This window comes from Oryctolagus cuniculus, chromosome 16 (genome assembly GCF_051225735.1).
Source record: "Oryctolagus cuniculus isolate XC-2025 breed Fujian yellow rabbit chromosome 16, ASM5122573v1, whole genome shotgun sequence".
In the NCBI taxonomy this organism is placed as follows: Eukaryota; Metazoa; Chordata; class Mammalia; order Lagomorpha; family Leporidae; genus Oryctolagus; species Oryctolagus cuniculus.
This window is the reverse complement of record NC_142882.1, coordinates 20325730-20342025: the sequence shown is the minus strand read 5'-3', so window position 1 is coordinate 20342025 and position 16296 is coordinate 20325730. Positions and strand designations below refer to the sequence as shown.

At 63.4% G+C, this 16296-nt stretch overlaps 1 protein-coding gene across 12 annotated transcripts in view; it reads left to right on the top strand.

The window, feature by feature from the left end:
* Nucleotides 1–16296, top strand: part of MYO9B (myosin IXB) — an 83362-nt gene that overhangs the window by 49653 nt on the left and 17413 nt on the right. For 8 of the 12 annotated variants that reach the window (XM_089315821.1, XM_089315825.1, XM_089315823.1 and 5 more), the window contains exons 3-14: nucleotides 509–603; nucleotides 5748–5810; nucleotides 6505–6604; nucleotides 6906–7006; nucleotides 8084–8213; nucleotides 8649–8738; nucleotides 8902–9018; nucleotides 9377–9511; nucleotides 11764–11885; nucleotides 13601–13742; nucleotides 14275–14479; nucleotides 15217–15298. In XM_089315821.1, the coding sequence (XP_089171947.1) occupies nucleotides 509–603; nucleotides 5748–5810; nucleotides 6505–6604; nucleotides 6906–7006; nucleotides 8084–8213; nucleotides 8649–8738; nucleotides 8902–9018; nucleotides 9377–9511; nucleotides 11764–11885; nucleotides 13601–13742; nucleotides 14275–14479; nucleotides 15217–15298 (1382 nt within the window). The remainder of the gene's footprint in view (nucleotides 1–508; nucleotides 604–5747; nucleotides 5811–6504; nucleotides 6605–6905; nucleotides 7007–8083; nucleotides 8214–8648; nucleotides 8739–8901; nucleotides 9019–9376; nucleotides 9512–11763; nucleotides 11886–13600; nucleotides 13743–14274; nucleotides 14480–15216; nucleotides 15299–16296) is intronic. The other 4 variants (XM_089315826.1, XM_089315822.1, XM_070058946.2 and 1 more) reach the window with 1 other exon arrangement.

Sequence of the window (16296 nt, the reverse complement as noted above, 5' to 3'; positions counted from 1 at the left end):
GCACCGCCGGTTAGGCCGCCAGCTGTGCCGCTGGCGGGCATCCCGTGTGGGAGCAGCGGTCCTGGCCCCAGCTCCTCTACTCTGACCCGGCTCCCTGCTGCTGCGTGTAGGAACGCAGCGGAGGATGGCCCCAGTGCTGGGTCCCTGCGCCCACAGGGGAGACCCGGATGCAGCCCTGCCTCCTTGCTTCTCACAGTAGCCGTTCATGGGTGACAGAATGTGTGTGTGTGTGCGTGTGTGCGTGTCTAGCCCTCTGTCTTCCAGGTAACCAAGTCTTTAACAGAGGGGGATTCCAGCACTTGGCGTTTCTTGTGTCAGAGGGACGCAGAAAGTAGAACGGACGTGGTGGGGCTCAGCACAGCTCCACGCCACCGTCTTTGCCAGTTCTTCTCTGGGCCCCCGGTGCAGCCAGCGTCCAAGGCTCCCAGAGGAAGCAGCAGGGCCAGGGGTGGGGCCCGTGGAGGCGCCATCCCCGTGGCCTGAAACCCGGCCTCCGTGTCCCCCACAGGCCTTCGGAAACGCCAAAACAGCCCACAACAACAACTCGAGCCGGTTCGGGAAGTTCATCCAAGTCAACTACCTGGAGAGTGGCATCGTGAGAGGGTGAGGGGCGCCTGGCGACACGCGTGTGGGGGCGCGGGGCAGGGCGGGCCGTCCGGAGTCGGAGCAGCAAGTTGGGGGCAGGGCCCCGGGGGACACCACCACCGGAATGAGCGTGGGAGCCGCTGGTGCCCTGTGCCGGCTGGTGTTCACCAAGAGCAGGCCCTGGCCGGGATGGCGTCGCTGAACCGGTAGGTCTGGGCGTGGCACAGGCCGAGCGTGACCACAGGGAGGTCCGAGGCGGTCCTCCAAGGACGTCTGAAGGCCGCGGTGGGGAGATGGGTGGATCCGCGGTGCATGGATGAGTAGGTGGATGCGCAGATGGTAGATTTGTGGATGGACGGATGGGTGGGTGGGTGAGTGGATTCAGACGAGCAGGCTTGTGGATGGATGGGTGAGTGGTGTATACATGTGTGAGTAGGTGGGTGAACACGCCGGTGGGTGGGTCAGTGGCGTCCTGGCAAGGCCCGCTGAATGCGTGAGGTGGCCAGCACCACGGCTCTCGCACTCGGGGCCATCAGGAAGGGAACTGAACGGCCTGGGTGCGAGCACTGGGTACCAGGCTGGGCAGTGTGGTTATGGCAGTCAGCTCCTGAGGGGCCGGCGGCACGGACCCGCTGGACCAGGCGGGCGGGGCGGCGTAGGGTCTCCTCATCCCCCTCGTGGCAGCGCACGACGTGCAGATCGCCCGTTTCTGGAATTAGCCACGGAATGTTTCTGGGCCACGGTTGACCACAGGAAACCGAAGCCGTGGAAATACAAGCCGCAGATAAGCAGAGACCCCCACAAGGTCACGTCCACAGGTCCCAGGGGCCACCACGTGCAGCAGCCCCCCCCCCCCCAGGCTCCCCTCAAGGTCAGGACCCGTGGCCCCTGGTGGCCCCTGCGCAGTCTCATACACCAGCTCTGGAAATTTCTCTCCGCGGCCTTGGGGTCAGCGGAGGAAGTCCCGCCTTGACCAGGATCACGGCCCTCCTCCCCCGGGGGAAGGGGCGCCCTTCCTTTCCCCAGAGAGACCACGGCCACCTGACGAGCGAGAAGCAGGCGGCCCAGACCCAGTTCTGCTTTTCCACTGTTTCCCACCAAGGCCAAGGGTCACTGCCGACCGAGCCCTGCTTCCCCATCAATGTGGCTCCGTCTTCCTGCCGAGGAGCCCCGGGTCCCTACAAGGCCCCCTTCAGAGGGGACGCAGGCCTTGGAAACGATTGGGAAAGGGAAGGGGCTGTGGTCACACCCCGGTCATAGGCAGGGACTCGGCCCCGCCCCAGAGAAACAGACCCAGCAGAGGTGCCAAACTTGCATGGACGCCAGGCCACGCCCCTGGACACCCACCCGTGCACAGTGGGCGTCCCCATGGCAGAGAGGGACCGAAAGCCCCGGACCAGGGCCCCGAGCTGTCCTCGGCCCTGCCACCCTCGGGCATCGGCCCTGTGGGGTGGGGAGGGGGCTCAAGTCCTGACTGCCCCGGGTGCCGGCTTCCTTCCGATGTGCACCCTGGGAAACGGCAGTGATGGCGCAAGTGCAGGGGTCCCTGCCGCCCACGTGGGAGACCCAGGTGGAGTTCACGCTTCTGGCTTCAGCCTGGCTGAGTCTCAGGCGTATTAGGCATTTGAGGATTCAGCCGGGGAACGGGAGCATATTCTCTCTCTCTCTCTCTCTCTCTCTCTCTCTCTCTCACCCCAGCATCACTACTCTCCTGCTTTGGGGCCTTTATTAAATGGAATAACTCTCTGTTTCAGGTGAATAAAGTACCTTTAAAAAAAAAAAAAAGATTTATTTTATTTGAAAGACAGAGTTACAGAGAGAAGTAGAGAAAGAGGTCTTCCATCCACTGGTTCACTCCCCAAATGGCCACAACGGCCAGAGCTGAACCGATCTGAAACCAGGAGCCAGGAGCTTCTTCCAGGTCTCCCATGTGGGTGCAGGAGCCCAAGGACTTGGGCCATCTTCTACTGCTTTCCCAGGCCATAGCAGAGAGCTGGATTGGAAGTGGAGCAGCCGGGTCTCGAACCAGTGCCCATATAGGATGCTGGTGTTTCAGACCAGGGCTTTAACCTGCTGCACCACAGCACCGGCCCCTAAAGCACCTTTTCTAAATGTGGCAGGCTGGGGCAAGGGAGGGCTTTGCTCAGTCTGCTCCCAGCTGTGGTGGGAGCTGGGGGAGACAGACCGCCCCCTCTCCCCCGGGCAGCCGCAGAGCCCCCACCAGGCCACCAGGCCTCTCAAGCCTCAGCTCCTGGTCCATCAGCAGAAGCCCCCGTGCCCACGCTGGTGGGTGGAGGGTTCCCCGAGAAGTCCTTTGATCAGTGGCCACAGCAGCCGTGGGGTCTGGGGAAAGTTCACAGAAAATGCAGCAGATCACCGAAACATCATGCGTAACTGTCACAGTTCTTCACATCAAAGTAAGCTTCTCCTCAAAACATATTTGAAAAAGTGACAGAGAGGTCTTCCATCTGCTGGTTCAGCCCCCAGATGGCCACAACAGCGAGAGGCAGGCCAGGCCAAAGCCAGGGGCCAGGAGCTCCATCCGGGTCTCCCGCGTGGGCGGCAGGGGCCCAAGCACTCGGCCGTCACTGCCGCCTCCCTGGCAAGTTAGCGGGAGCTGGATCAGAAGTGGAGCGCCTGGGGGCTCGAACCGTTGCCCCTGAACTCGGGTTCTCACTGCATTTTTCCAGGGACTTCTGAAGCCCCCTTGCAGTGGGTCTTTCGGAAATGTCCCCCACAGCTGCTGCAGCCCAACGCCACAACCCCAGACCCAGAAGCGTCCAGAAGCTGGAACTGCTGTGAGCGCCCATGTGACACACAAGGGGAAAATTCCTCCCCTGGACCGGTGACAGGGCCCCCTGGGCACATGGGCACATGGGCACACGAGCCCTACCAGGCCAGCCCTTCAGCTGCGATACTCAAAACTAATGTTTCATGCACAAAGTTAGCCAAAACATCCCGTAAAGTCCCTTTCTGGCCGTGGGTAGCAAGTGTCTATGAAAGAAATGAATTTCGTCTTTAGACTTGGGTCCTGTCCTCGGGCTTCCTCGTGGCACGTATGCCAGTGTTCCAGAATCTTCCGCAGCCCAGAGCTGGAGGACTTGTGGTTTCCCGGGGTTCTGGATGACAGATTGTCAGCCCGGATGATGGGAGCTGGGGACCCAGCAGGTCTCCCGCAGGGGTGGGAAGGACCCGACTGCTTGGGCCGTCACCTGCTGCCTCCCAGGGTGCACTTGAGCAGGGGACGCGTCAGGGGCCGGTGCCAGGACTGCACTCCGGCCCAGACTCGCTGACGCTCCGCAGACGCTGTGCAGGCCTGCGGGCGCAGTGCTGAGCGTGCCTGCGGGCCGCCCTGGTCCTCCAGCACACACACAGCCTCACGCCCCAAGGCCAGCTCTGACCCCCCATGCCTCCCTCGGGGGAACGTGCCACTCCCCTGACACACAGCAGAGGTTCAGACCGTGTGGAAGCAGCCCAGGATGGACAGGGTCGAGGCCCAGTCCCGCTTCTGATCCAGCTCCCTGCTAACGCACCTGGAAAAGCAGCAGAAGGCGGCCCGAGTGCTTGCAGCCACGTGGGAGACACCCCCCGCAGCCCCCGCCATTGGAGTTCTAGGCTCCTGGCTTTGGCCTGGTCCAGTCCTGACTGTTACAGCCATTTAGGGAGTGGACCAGCAGATGGAAGAGTCTCTCCCTCCCTCCTCTTCCTCCCCAACTCCTCATAACTCTGGTTTTCAAACAAATATTTTTTTTTTTTTTTTTTTTTTTTGACAGGCAGAGTGGACAGTGAGAGAGAGAGACAGAGAGAAAGGTCTTCCTTTTGCCGTTGGTTCACCCTCCAATGGCCGCCGCTGCAGCCGGCGCACCGCGCTGATCCTGGCAGGAGCCAGGAGCCAGGTGCTTTTCCTGGTCTCCCATGGGGTGCAGGGCCCAAGCACCTGGGCCATCCTCCACTGCACTCCCTGGCCATAGCAGAGAGCTGGCCTGGAAGAGGGGCGACCGGGACAGAATCCGGCGCCCCAACCGGGACTAGAACCCGGTGTGCCGGCGCCGCAAGGTGGAGGATTAGCCTATTGAGCCACGGCGCCGGCCCTCAAACAAATATTTTAAAAGAAGGTGAGGGCCCAGCTGTTTGACCTCCTGGGATACCCGCGCCCACATCAGAAGGCCCGGGTTCAGTGCCTCCCCCGGCTCCTGGCTCCTGGCTCCTGGCCCAGCTCCCTGGTGACAGCTCAAGGAGCTGAGTCCCTGCCGCCCACGTGGGAGACCGGGTGCAGCCCCCGCCCCAGCTGTTGTAGACATTTGAGGAGTGAACCAGCAGACGAGAACTCTCTGTGCCTGTCTCTATGTCTCTCTACCTTGAATGAATAAAAAATGAAAAGGCAAACCCCAGATTCCAAGAAGGCGCCTGCTGGTCATAGATCCAGCAAAGTGCTCCGTGGTGCAGTGGGTTGAGCTGCCGCGCGTGGTGCCTGCATCCCATGGCAGAGTGCTGTTTGAAGTCCTGGCCACGCCACTGCCAACCCAGCTCCCTGCGAATGCACCTGCGCAGGCAGCACGTGATGGTTCAACGTGGGAGCCCCGGATGGAGCTCCTGGCTCCTGGCTCCCGGCTTCTGCCTGGCCCAGCCCCAGCCCCAGCCGATGGAGCTCTCTGGAGTCAGCCCATCTTCCTCTCCCTCGTCTTTCTGCCTTTCAAGTCGGTGAATAAATCTGACTCGTGTCTGTAATATACAAAGAGCGTTGATGGGTTAGTGATAGGACCGACTCCCTCAGGGCATCCCCGCACCAAACTCCCACCCCAACTGGGTGTTTTAAATATGTGCCACTGATTATCCAGAAAAGCTGTAAGAAAGAACACAAGCATTTTAAAGTTGGAGGAAAATTCCATGGCTGGGGTGGTGTTGGGAGCGGGCACCCTTTGCCTGCCGGGTCACGCACGGGTCCGGACGCATGGTGCCGCAGGGCCTGTCCATGGCCGTCCGTGACCCACGGGGATCTGGGTGTGTGCGAAGGGTCCCCGCAGGGTTGCGCGTTCTCGGAGGACGAGGTCGCACTTAGGGCGTGGGTGTTTGCCTCGTGAATCTGTAGCGCCTTCGTAACCAAGTACCGCGGGGAAACGTAGCCCTCGATGTAACCGCCGGCCCCTCTCTCCTGGCAACAGAGCCGTCGTGGAGAAATACCTGCTGGAGAAGTCTCGCCTGGTGTCTCAGGAGAAGGATGAGCGGTGAGGAGGCGTTTCCTGGGGAGACGCCCGCCTCCCGGGGTCCCGGGGTCCCGGGAGAAGGGGCCCCTCAGGTTTCTACCTGAAATGTGTGATGAGAAACCTCTGTGGCTGACAAGGAGGACGGACGCCCAGCCCCCACCCCCAGGTCACCCCAGAGGCTGACAAGTTCTCTCTCTCCTTTCTTTTAAAAAGACCTAATAAGAGGCCGGCGCTGTGGCTCACTAGGCTAATCCTCCGCCTTGCGGTGCCGGCACACCGAGTTCTAGTCCTGGTCGGGGCGCTGGATTCTGTCCCGGTTGCCCCTCTTCCAGGCCAGCTCTCTGCTGTGGCCAGGGAGTGCAGTGGAGGATGGCCCAAGTGCTTGGGCCCTGCACCCCATGGGAGACCAGGAGAAGCACCTGGCTCCTGGCTCCTGCTGTCGGATCAGCGCGGTGCGCTGGCCGCGGCGGCCATTGGAGGGTGAACCAACGGCAAAGGAAGACCTTTCTCTCTGTCTCTCTCTCCCACTGTCCACTCTGCCTGTCAAAAAAAAAAAAAAAAAAAAAAGACCTAATAAGATCCGACTCAGTGGTTCGGAATCTGTAGTGTTCAGGGGCTTCCCCTCCTGGGCGGGGTATCCCCCGGCAGCAGGGATGCTGCTTCCGAAAGCGGGGAACGCTGTAAAACAGGGACCTTTCCCCCTCCCGACCCGCAGGAACTACCACGTGTTTTATTATTTGTTGCTCGGTGTCAGTGAGGAGGAGCGCCAAGAATTCCAGCTCAAGCAGCCCGAAGATTATTTCTACCTCAACCAGGTAACCGGTCCCCGCCCACACGCCCACCCCACACGTCGGCTCCGCCCCCTGCACCACCCCCATACCTGAGCCACGCCCACCCAGAACCACGCCCACCCCGCACATTGGCTCCGCCCCCAGGGGCCGCCTGAGCCACACCCACCCACACAGTCGGCCCCACCCCAGGACCGCCTGAGCCACGCCCGCCCACATGTCGGCTCCGCCCCCATCCGCGAGCCACGCCCGCCACAGGCATTGGCTCCCTGGCCTCCCCAGTCCGCCCAGACACCCGGCACCTGCCAGCGCAGCCTTTGTTTTCCAGCATAACTTGAAGATTGAAGACGGGGAGGACCTGAAGCACGACTTTGAGAGGCTCCAGCAGGCCATGGAGATGGTGGGCTTCCTGCCCGCCACCAAGAAGCAGTGAGTGCGGTGCCCTCACTCCCACCGGCCACGCGCAGACTGGTTTATTTTAAAGACGTATTTGTGAATTTGAAAGCAGAGTTACAGATAGAGAGAGAGAGGTCTCCCATCTGCTGGTTCACTCCCCAAATGATTGCAGCAGCCAAAGCTGGGCCAGGCCAAAGCCAGGGCCGGGAGCTCCGTGGGAGGGTCTTCCCCTGCTTCTCCCGGAAGCATCCGCAGGGAGCTGGATGGAGTTAAGTGGAACAGCCAGGACACGTCCCGGGGCCCATCCGGGACGCCGGCCCGGCAGGCAGTGGCTTAACCACCACGCCATGGCATCGCCACCCCACACACACTCCGAGATTTGCCCCAGGAGAAAGCAGGTGTCCCAGATGGCACTGCCCTGAGGATCAGGGCCCAGCGCCGGCGAGCACGTGAGAAGGGGCCCTGGCTGAGAGCCGCCAGGAGGCACCAAGGAAAACCGACGCGCATGCGCCGAGCACTCCCGCACGGCACCCGATGGCGGCCAAGCCGGCACCTTTCGTGTGACGCTTTTTAAGTTTTACTTATTATTCGAAAGAGATCTATCCGCTGGTTCGCTCCCCCAGATGCCGGCCACAGCCAGGGCTGGGCCAGGGAGTCAGGGACCTGCCGCCGCCTCTTGGTGTGCACACGAGCCAGGTCGGGCGCAGGCACTCGGCGCAGGCGGCGAGTGTGCCAACCACCCATCCCAGGCAGGCGTAACCACAGTGGACACTTCTTTAAAAAAAAGTTGAAAAACCAACCTGGGGTGCCCGGCACACCCGCCCGAGCCACAGCTCGGGGCCCACAGCTGTTGCAGAGGTCTGGGCGTGAACCAGCCAAGAACAGGAAAGCTCGCTCGCTCTCTTTCCCCATCTCTGCCTTTCAAATAAAAATACACACAAACATTCAAGCAGGTATCTTGAAAAAGCCCCCCTCCCTAGGGAAATGCAGCTCCTGAAAGTCGCAGTGGCTGTCCGCAGGGCCGCTGTCTGCAGCGGAGACCCCGCCTTCCTGCATGCCGGCCGCGCTGGGCTCCTCTCCCGCTCTCTGACCCCCGCCCCCCCCCCCCAGGATCTTCTGCGTGCTCTCGGCCATCCTGGACCTGGGCAACATCACGTACAAGAAGAGAGCCACGGGCCGTGACGAAGGCCTGGAGGTCGGGCCCCCGGAGGTCCTGGACACGCTGTCCCAGCTCCTGAAGGTACCCCGCTGCCTGCGCCCCTCCCCCAGCCACGCCAGCCCTGCCCTCGGCCACAGCTGGGCGAGGCCAGAACCTCTGGACTTGGCCCGGGTTTTGTCAGCCGGGGACCTGCTGGCTGCCTTCTCCCTCATGGTCTCTGCCGTGACCCTGCCCCCGTCCCACTGGCCCCCCGTGCCTGTGCCGCTGTGGCTTTTCTTGGGGCAGGCCTATGGGGGTCCTCGTTCTGTTGTCTTCTTGGGGTGCCTCTGGGACCAGGCCGAGCCAGGAAGGCAGCCGGCTCTCGCAGACACAGCTCCGCGTGCGGGTTGCCGGGCTGCGGCCGGGGGTCTGTCTCCCACCTTCCTCGGCCTGCAGGGCCTGCCCGCCTCAGTGGCACGAGGACGGCCCGGCCCCACACGCTCACCTCCCCGCTCCGTGTCGCCCTCCTTGGAACAGGTGAAGCGCGAAATCCTGGTGGAGGTGCTGACCAAGAGGAAAACGGTGACGGTCAATGACAAGCTCATCCTGCCCTACAGCCTCAGCGAGGTGAGCCCCGCCCCAGACACAGGCCCTGGGCAGGGTCCTTCCGAAAGGGCCGGCGCGGCCTGGTCTCCGCTGCCCAGCTCTGGCTCAGCCGTGGCCCTGACCAGCTCACCGGAGACTCAGCAAACGCGGGCACCCCGAGCTGAGACGCCCCGTGTGTCCGCAGGCCGTCACCGCCCGCGACTCCATGGCCAAGTCGCTGTACAGCGCCCTGTTCGACTGGATCGTGCTGCGCATCAACCACGCGCTCCTCAACAAGAGAGATGTGGAGGAGTCGGTCTCGGTGAGCGGCTGCCGCCGGGCCGGGGAGGCAGCAGGCCCAGCGCCCAGCGTCCTCGGCGCCCAGAGCCAGCGCTGGGCAGGTGGTCGGGGCCGGTGCTGGGGCACGGCCGGTTAAGCCGCCGCCTGTCACCTGTGTGACGTATGGGCACCCGCGATCGAGTCCCGGCTCCTCCACGTCAGGCCCAGCTCCCTGCTGCCGCGCCTGTGGAGGCATCTGTTGATGGCCCAAGGGCTGGGGCCCCTGCACCCACGGGGGACCTGGGTGGCGCTCCCGGCTCCTGGCTTCAGCCTGGCTCAGCCCTGGCTGTGCGGGCATTTGAGGAGTGCCAGTGACCGCCCCCCTGCCCCTGCCTCCCCAGTGCCTGTCCATCGGGGTCCTGGACATCTTCGGCTTCGAAGACTTCGAGAGGAACAGCTTTGAGCAGTTCTGCATCAACTACGCCAACGAGCAGCTGCAGTACTACTTCAACCAGCACATCTTCAAGCTGGAGCAGGTGCGCGGGCCGCGTGGGGGCGTGTACATGGGTGTGTGCCTGCGTGTACATGGGTGTGTGCCTGCGTGTACATGGGTGTGTGCGCCTGCAGGGTCTCTGTGCACATCAGGTGCATGCATGCGTGTGTGTGTGCGTAGTGTGTATGTGCACAGTCACGTGTGCATGCATGGTGCCTTGCACACACACGTGTGTGCGTGCATGTATGTGCACATATGTGTGTGCGATAAAACACACGCCGCCTACTACAGCATCATCGCCGTCGCTGAGCCTGCGTCTCAGTGACAGCAAGTATTGGCCAGCCCTCCACACACGCAGGGGCCCAGTGTCAGGATCCCCGCCTGCACCAGACTCCAAGGGCGCCCGGGTACCCAGGCAGCAGCGTTGGCATAGAACCTGCCAGACTGCTGTCCAGCGCCCCGTGCAGTGCAAACGCCTGGGCTGCTGAGGGAAGGGGCCGCTGTTTGGGGCAGGAGCAGCACACTGCTTGACTGAAGGCCGGCTGACTCTGGATGGGAACTTGGGGGATGTCACGGACGGGCTCCTCCCAATTTGCTGTGCGCCCGTCGCCCAGCCCAGAACACTCAGACTCTGTCCCCACAAAGCAGCCTCCGGCACCCCCCCACACCCACACCCTGGTACTTCTTTTTTTTAAGGTATTTATTTACTTGAAAGAGATAGAAAGGCAGAGAGAGAGAGATCTTCCACCTGCTGGTTCACTCCCCAGATGGCTGCAACAGCCAGGGCTGGGCCGGGCTGAAGCCAGGAGCCAGGAGCTTCTTTCTGGGTCTCCCAGGTGGGTGCAGAGGCCCAAGCACTTGGGCCATCTTCCACTGCATCAGCAGGGAGCTGGATCAGAAAGGGAGCAGCCGGGACTCGAACCGGTGCCCTTGGGGGATGGGGCTTTAGCCGCTGCACCGCAGCACTCGCCCCACCATTGTACTTTGTGTCTCAGTGCATGGACGGCGCCAGCGAGTGGAGTCGGCGAGGACCTGTCTTTTGTGCCCGACCTATTCCGTTTAGCACGGCTGCCTGTTCCTTTTTCCCACCAAGGAGTGTGGCTTAGCACCACGCCGCTACCTGGGTCGCTGCCTCCTGGGTGCTGCTGGGACATGGGTCCACAGTGACCCCTTCGAGGCCCTGCTGGGGCCCCTAGAAGTAGGACCGCCGGTTCCCGTGGGGGTCTCTGTTGAATGTTCGGACACATTGCCACCGCAGCTGCGCCTGCGTGCGAGGAAGTCCCACCTTGTCAACCGCCAGCCAGCCCCAGGGGAAATGAGGCCGCCTGGAACCGGGATCTCCCTCGAAGCCCAGACCCATGGCAAACCTGCCCCAGAATTTTCCTCCCCCCGGGGGAAAGTCCGGGAAGCCCCCCACCACCCTGCCTCCGGACGAGGCGAGTGTCGGGACGCCTGGGGACTTTTGGGAGCCCTCTTCACCCAGCTAGGAACGTCTTTCAGCTGCGAGAGGTGGCGTCGCCCTGTTGCTTCGGTCGGCGGCCGCGGCGTCTCTCTGACGGTCTCTCCACCGCTCAGTCGCCAGCCAGCAGCCACCAACATTGTCTCCATGCTGATTCTGGTGGGGCAGCTGGCGGGTTCGTGGCTGGCGTTAGCTGATTTTACCCCGGGGTCTCCTGGCTGCCCAATTGCGCAGGATAGGGGGAGACGCATGCAACACGGCGAAGACTTAGAGCAGACGAGGGGAGAAGTCACGCTCGCCTTGCTGTGTTCACGTGATCAGGCTGGGAGACCTGGGCTTCGATCCAGGGTGCTCTTGTGGGGCAGGGTCGCATCCCACGTCCTAGCACCGGGGCTGCAGTCCCAGCCTGCACTTGGAATCCAGCCAGCGGCTGCAGGTGCACCCACCCGTGTGGGAGACCCAGATGGAGCTCCTGGCTCCCAAAGGGAGCCTGGCCTGGTTCAGGCTGTTGTGAGCATTCAAAGAGTGAACCAGCAGATGAGAGCCCTGTCTGTCTCTGTCTCTCTCTGTCACGCTCGTATTAATGTCTAATTCAGAATAGCTGGGGAAGGACCTGCACGGTAGTGAGCGCACACAGCTCTCCTGTCCCCACAGCGCCGCAGTGGAACCAGCCGTTGACACCGCGTCCACGGTGTCCGGGGTTGCCCCATGGGAGGATGCGCCCAGGTTCTGTGCCGTGTGCGTGGATGGCGGGGTCCGCGGGGGCTCCTGGTGGCCAGCCCCGCGGGTTCTGAGGGACGCCTGTGTGTGCCGCCCGCCCTGCCCCACCCCTGCAGGAGGAGTACCAGGCCGAGGGGATCACGTGGCACAACATTGACTACACCGACAACGTGGGCTGTATCCACCTCATCAGCAAGAAGCCCACGGGCCTCTTCTACCTGCTGGACGAGGAGAGCAAGTGAGTGGCCGTGGGCAGGCCCATGTGGGGCCTGTGCACGGGACCGGGGAGGAGGCGCTGGCTTCTCGCGCAGGGTGCCGACTCGGGGCCGAGCCTCCCGCCCCGCGGTCTCTGAGGGGCCTGGGTCTCGGTTGCCCAGCTCACTTCCCGCCGCTGCCGTAATGGGCGACCACAGACCAGGTGGCCTGCAACACCCAGAGTTGACTCTGACCGTGCGTGAAGCCAGCCGTCAAGGGGCGGCGCTTGCTCCCGGCAGGGTCCCTCCTGCCTCTCCCGGCTCCTGGGGGCTGCATGTTCCCCGGCCCCTCCCTCCCACTTCTCCTCTCTGCCCACCAGTCTCCCCTTCCCTTCTCCCTGTCACCCTGGAGTGGGGTCCACGCCCGGCCTCCTCACGATGGTGGCCGCAAAGACCCTCCTGTTGGGCCCCCAGCCCTCCTTCACCTCTGTCGTCCCTGTGTGCGGGTGGGCAGGGCCGCACGCGTGACAGGTGCAACCCATCCTAAACCAAACGCAAGAGGGGCTGGCGCTGTGGCGTAGCGGGTGCAGCTGCCACCTGTAACGCCAGCATCTCACATGGGCACTGGTTCAAGTCCTGGCTGCTCCACTTCCAATCCAGCTCCCTGCTAAGGTGCCTGGGAAAGCAGTAAAGGCTGGCCAAGTGCTGGGGCCCCTGCACCTGTGTGGGAGACCCGGATGGAGCTCCTGGCTGCTGGCTTCAGCACCACCCCCACCGACCATGACTCTGCCTTTCAAATATATAAACACGTCTTTAAACCAAGAAGAACCACACACACACACACACACACACACACACAAAACGGAAGGGGCAGAAAGATGCTCTCACTGCCCCAGCCAGGACCCAGGTGATAGATATCCAGACAGGGCCCGGGCCCAGGGGAAACTCTGTCCTCACAGCCAGGAAACTCCCAGGGCCCAGCAGGGGAGGCCCGCCGTGTTTTTATTTAAAAGTCTTGCTATTTTTGTCCATCATGGAAAATTTCTTTTTGCACGTTGATTTGAATGTTTTCTGTCCCCGGCTGTGTTGCTGGGTTGGGGGGGGCAATGGCGCCCCCTCCCTGTCCTGATTTCCACAGCCCCGCAAACACTGCGTTCAGACCCCCCCCCCCTGCTGCCCGCCGTGAGCCACGCAGCCCCAGTGCCGGGGATGTGGGCACACACACGGCCCTGCCTGTGTCTGCGGTGAGGCCGGGCGCGGGGCATGCCGGGGGCCCCGTGGCGTCTCCCTCCCGGGAGGCAGAAATAGCCAGGTACAAGGAGTCCCTTCTTCTGCCCCGCGCCCCTCCCCAGGGCTGGACAGAGCCCCACTTCATCCATGAGGCCAGCCGCTCCCGCGGCTGGGGCAAGGCCTCCAGGTGCACCCTGGCCTGGGGTGATTCTCAGAGGCTGTCCACGGCAGGCCTCGCTGGGCCGAAAGCGCGCAGACAGCACCCCCAAGGCCCATCTGCAGCCCCAGGCCAACGGCAGGGTGGGGGAGGAGAGTGAGGACCAGCTCTGATGCCATGGGCCCCAGGGTGCCCACAGGCGGGCACGCGCACCTACTGGTCCTTCCCACGTTCGTCTGCCCGTGCCCCCGCCCACGGAGCCCCCCACAGACCCACTGCACTGCCCAGAGCTGCCCCGGTGCCCTCCCGCCCACCCACAGTGTGAAGCCGCGAGCTGGTCCCCAGCCCTGAAGGTGCCCGCTTGTCTTCCAGCTTCCCCCACGCCACCAGTCAGACGCTGCTGGCCAAGTTCAAGCAGCAGCACGAGGACAACAAGTACTTCCTGGGCACCCCGGTCCTGGAGCCGGCGTTCATCATCCAGCACTTCGCCGGGAAAGTGAAATACCAGATCAAGGTGTGTGCGTGCCCGTGCCGGCCCCCGCCACGGGAGCCGGGGCCGTGGGGCCACCCCTTCCCTCCGGCGCCCGCTCAGCCCGACCCAGCTCCCTGGCTGCAGCGTCCAGGGCCTCCAGGCAGAGCATCTGTCAGGTCTTCATCGCTGCCTGCCGTGGGCACGACTTGGGAAGGTTCTGGAACACGGGGCCCTCCCGTCTGGGCTCTGGTGAGGGCCTTCCTGCCCGCAGTCGTGGGTGGCGCAGGGCATGCCGGGGCAGAAAGCACAGATGTTCATCTTGTCTCTCTGTAAAGCCACCAGGATTGAATCCTGGGGACAACCCCCCAACCCCCCCACCGATGACCCCATCCAGTCCTGAAGGCCCTGCCTCCCAACAGCAGGACTGGTCCAAGGGCCCACCTCTCAGCACCCTCAGCATGAGACTAAGGACCAAACCCCTGGGCTGAGGGGACAGGCTGGGGGCTGCCATGCGGTGTGGAGATGGCTCCCCCCCAGGCCCCCCTGACCAGCTGCCCGCCCCCACCCCGAGCAGGACTTCCGGGAGAAGAACATGGACTACATGCGACCCGACATCGTGGCCCTGCTGCGGGGCAGCGACAGCGCCTACGTGCGCGAGCTCATCAGCATGGACCCCGTGGCCGTCTTCCGCTGGGCCGTGCTGCGCGCCGCCATCCGCGCCATGGCCGTGCTCCGCGAGGCCGGGCGCCTGCGGGCTGAGAGGGCCGAGAAGGCCGCAGGTAGGGGGTGCGGTCGAGAGGAGGCCACGTGCTTCATGTGCTCCGTCCTTTGTGGGGGGGAGCGAGACTGAAAGCGAGAGCTCCCATCTGGGTCACTCCCCAGGTGGCCACGACAGCCAGGGCCGGGCCAGGCCGGAGCCGGGAGCCGGGGGCAGCGGCAGGGGCCCAGGCACTGGGGCCATCGCTGCGGCCTCCCAGGGTGCGTCAGCAGGAAGCCGGAGCCGGGACTGGCACCCGGGCAGCCTGACGTCGTAGCCGGAAGCCCACCCCGGAGCCCACTTCAGAGTGAACAGTTCATTCATGCTTAGTGCAGGTGGCACAGCCCTGATCTGAAACCGCCTGGGGCCAGAAGTGTTTCAGATCCTATAATGTCCGCACGCATGTTGTGAGACACACGGCAGCGAGTCCGGCGTCCACACAGCGCACACGTCGCATGCGCGAAAGCCGTGGCACAGGGGAGTCAGGGAAGCTGGTGTTGCTGGGAGAAGACCTTGCAGCTTCACGAGGCGTGTTTCCACGCTTCCTCCACTGCTTTCCCGGGCGCATCCGCAGGGAGCAGGCTGGGGAGTGGAGCAGCCGGGACTCGAACCTGGCGCTCCGATAGGGGGCGCGGGCGTCACAGGCAGAGGCTTAACCCACTACACCGCAAAGCCAGCCCTCAATAAAGTAGCTTTTGAAAAAATAGTGCTCCAAGCCTCGGCAGAAGTTAAGTAGATCCCTGTCCACTCTGTCCCCAGCAGACGTGGGCAGTCCTGGCAGCCGAAGCCACGCGGGGGAGCCGCCGAAAGGAGCCTGCACGCCGTCGGAAAAGCTGTACCGGTGAGCGAGGCCTCAGTCTGCCCGAGCTGAAGGCGCGAGCCAGCGGCGCTGTTCACAAACAACTCGGGGTCGGGGATCCAGGCAGGGTGGGGCCGCTCCGTGCGAGCCCACGGGACCCCGCGGGGGCGGCGGCCTCGGGCGCGGGTTCTGTTCCCTGCACGCCGACCCCGCAGAGGCTCGGTGTCATGAAGGACTTCCTAAGCCCTCCGTTTCCCGTCTCGGCGCTGGAAACGGTCGTTCTATTTCTTTAAGCCCCTCGCAGCCTCCTTGGGAGCGTCCCACAGGCGCGTGCGTGGAGGCGGGGCTGGCAGCCCGTGAGTGTCCTCCAGCCTGCCGTATCCTATCGGTACCTGGTCTCCTGTGTTCCTACAAATGGACGTTTCACCCGGCGGGGCGCGAGAAAGATGAAGGCATCCCTGCGTCTGCCTGTGTGTTGGAGTTTTTGGTTTTTGGATTTTTTTTTTTTTTTGGTCCAGTTTTCACGCCGCAGGGACGGAACGTGACCCCCGAGCCCCTAGGGCCGCCCTGGTTCTCACGGCTCCTCCCTCACAGCTGCTCAGTACTAGATTTCTCACTCGATGGCTCTGACAGTTCCATATTAACGCTTTTGAGGAACCCGAGACCAGGGAGGCACGGCCGAGAGGAGCCGCCGCAGCGCGGCGCCCAGTGCCGGGAGAGAGGGGCTCAGCTGTCCAGGACACGCCAGCACCTTTCGGGGCGTGCTGCTGCCAGATTTGGCAGGGGCAGGGGCAGGGCAGGAGCTGTGGGCCTGTTTGCCCCCGTGGCCAGCCATGGCCGTGGCCCTCGGGGTGAGCAGGTGCACGTGACCCCCGTGTTGTCTCTGTTTGCTCTGTGCCTCCCTGGAGGCGAGGGAGCGGAGGTAAGTGTGGCCCCCGGCACAGCGCATGGTGCATGGGGTGCGAGGGCGGGGCTGCTGATGGGGGTCCTCCCAGGCCACCTGCCTGGAGCTGAAACACGCAGTCCCCGCAGCCCTGTCC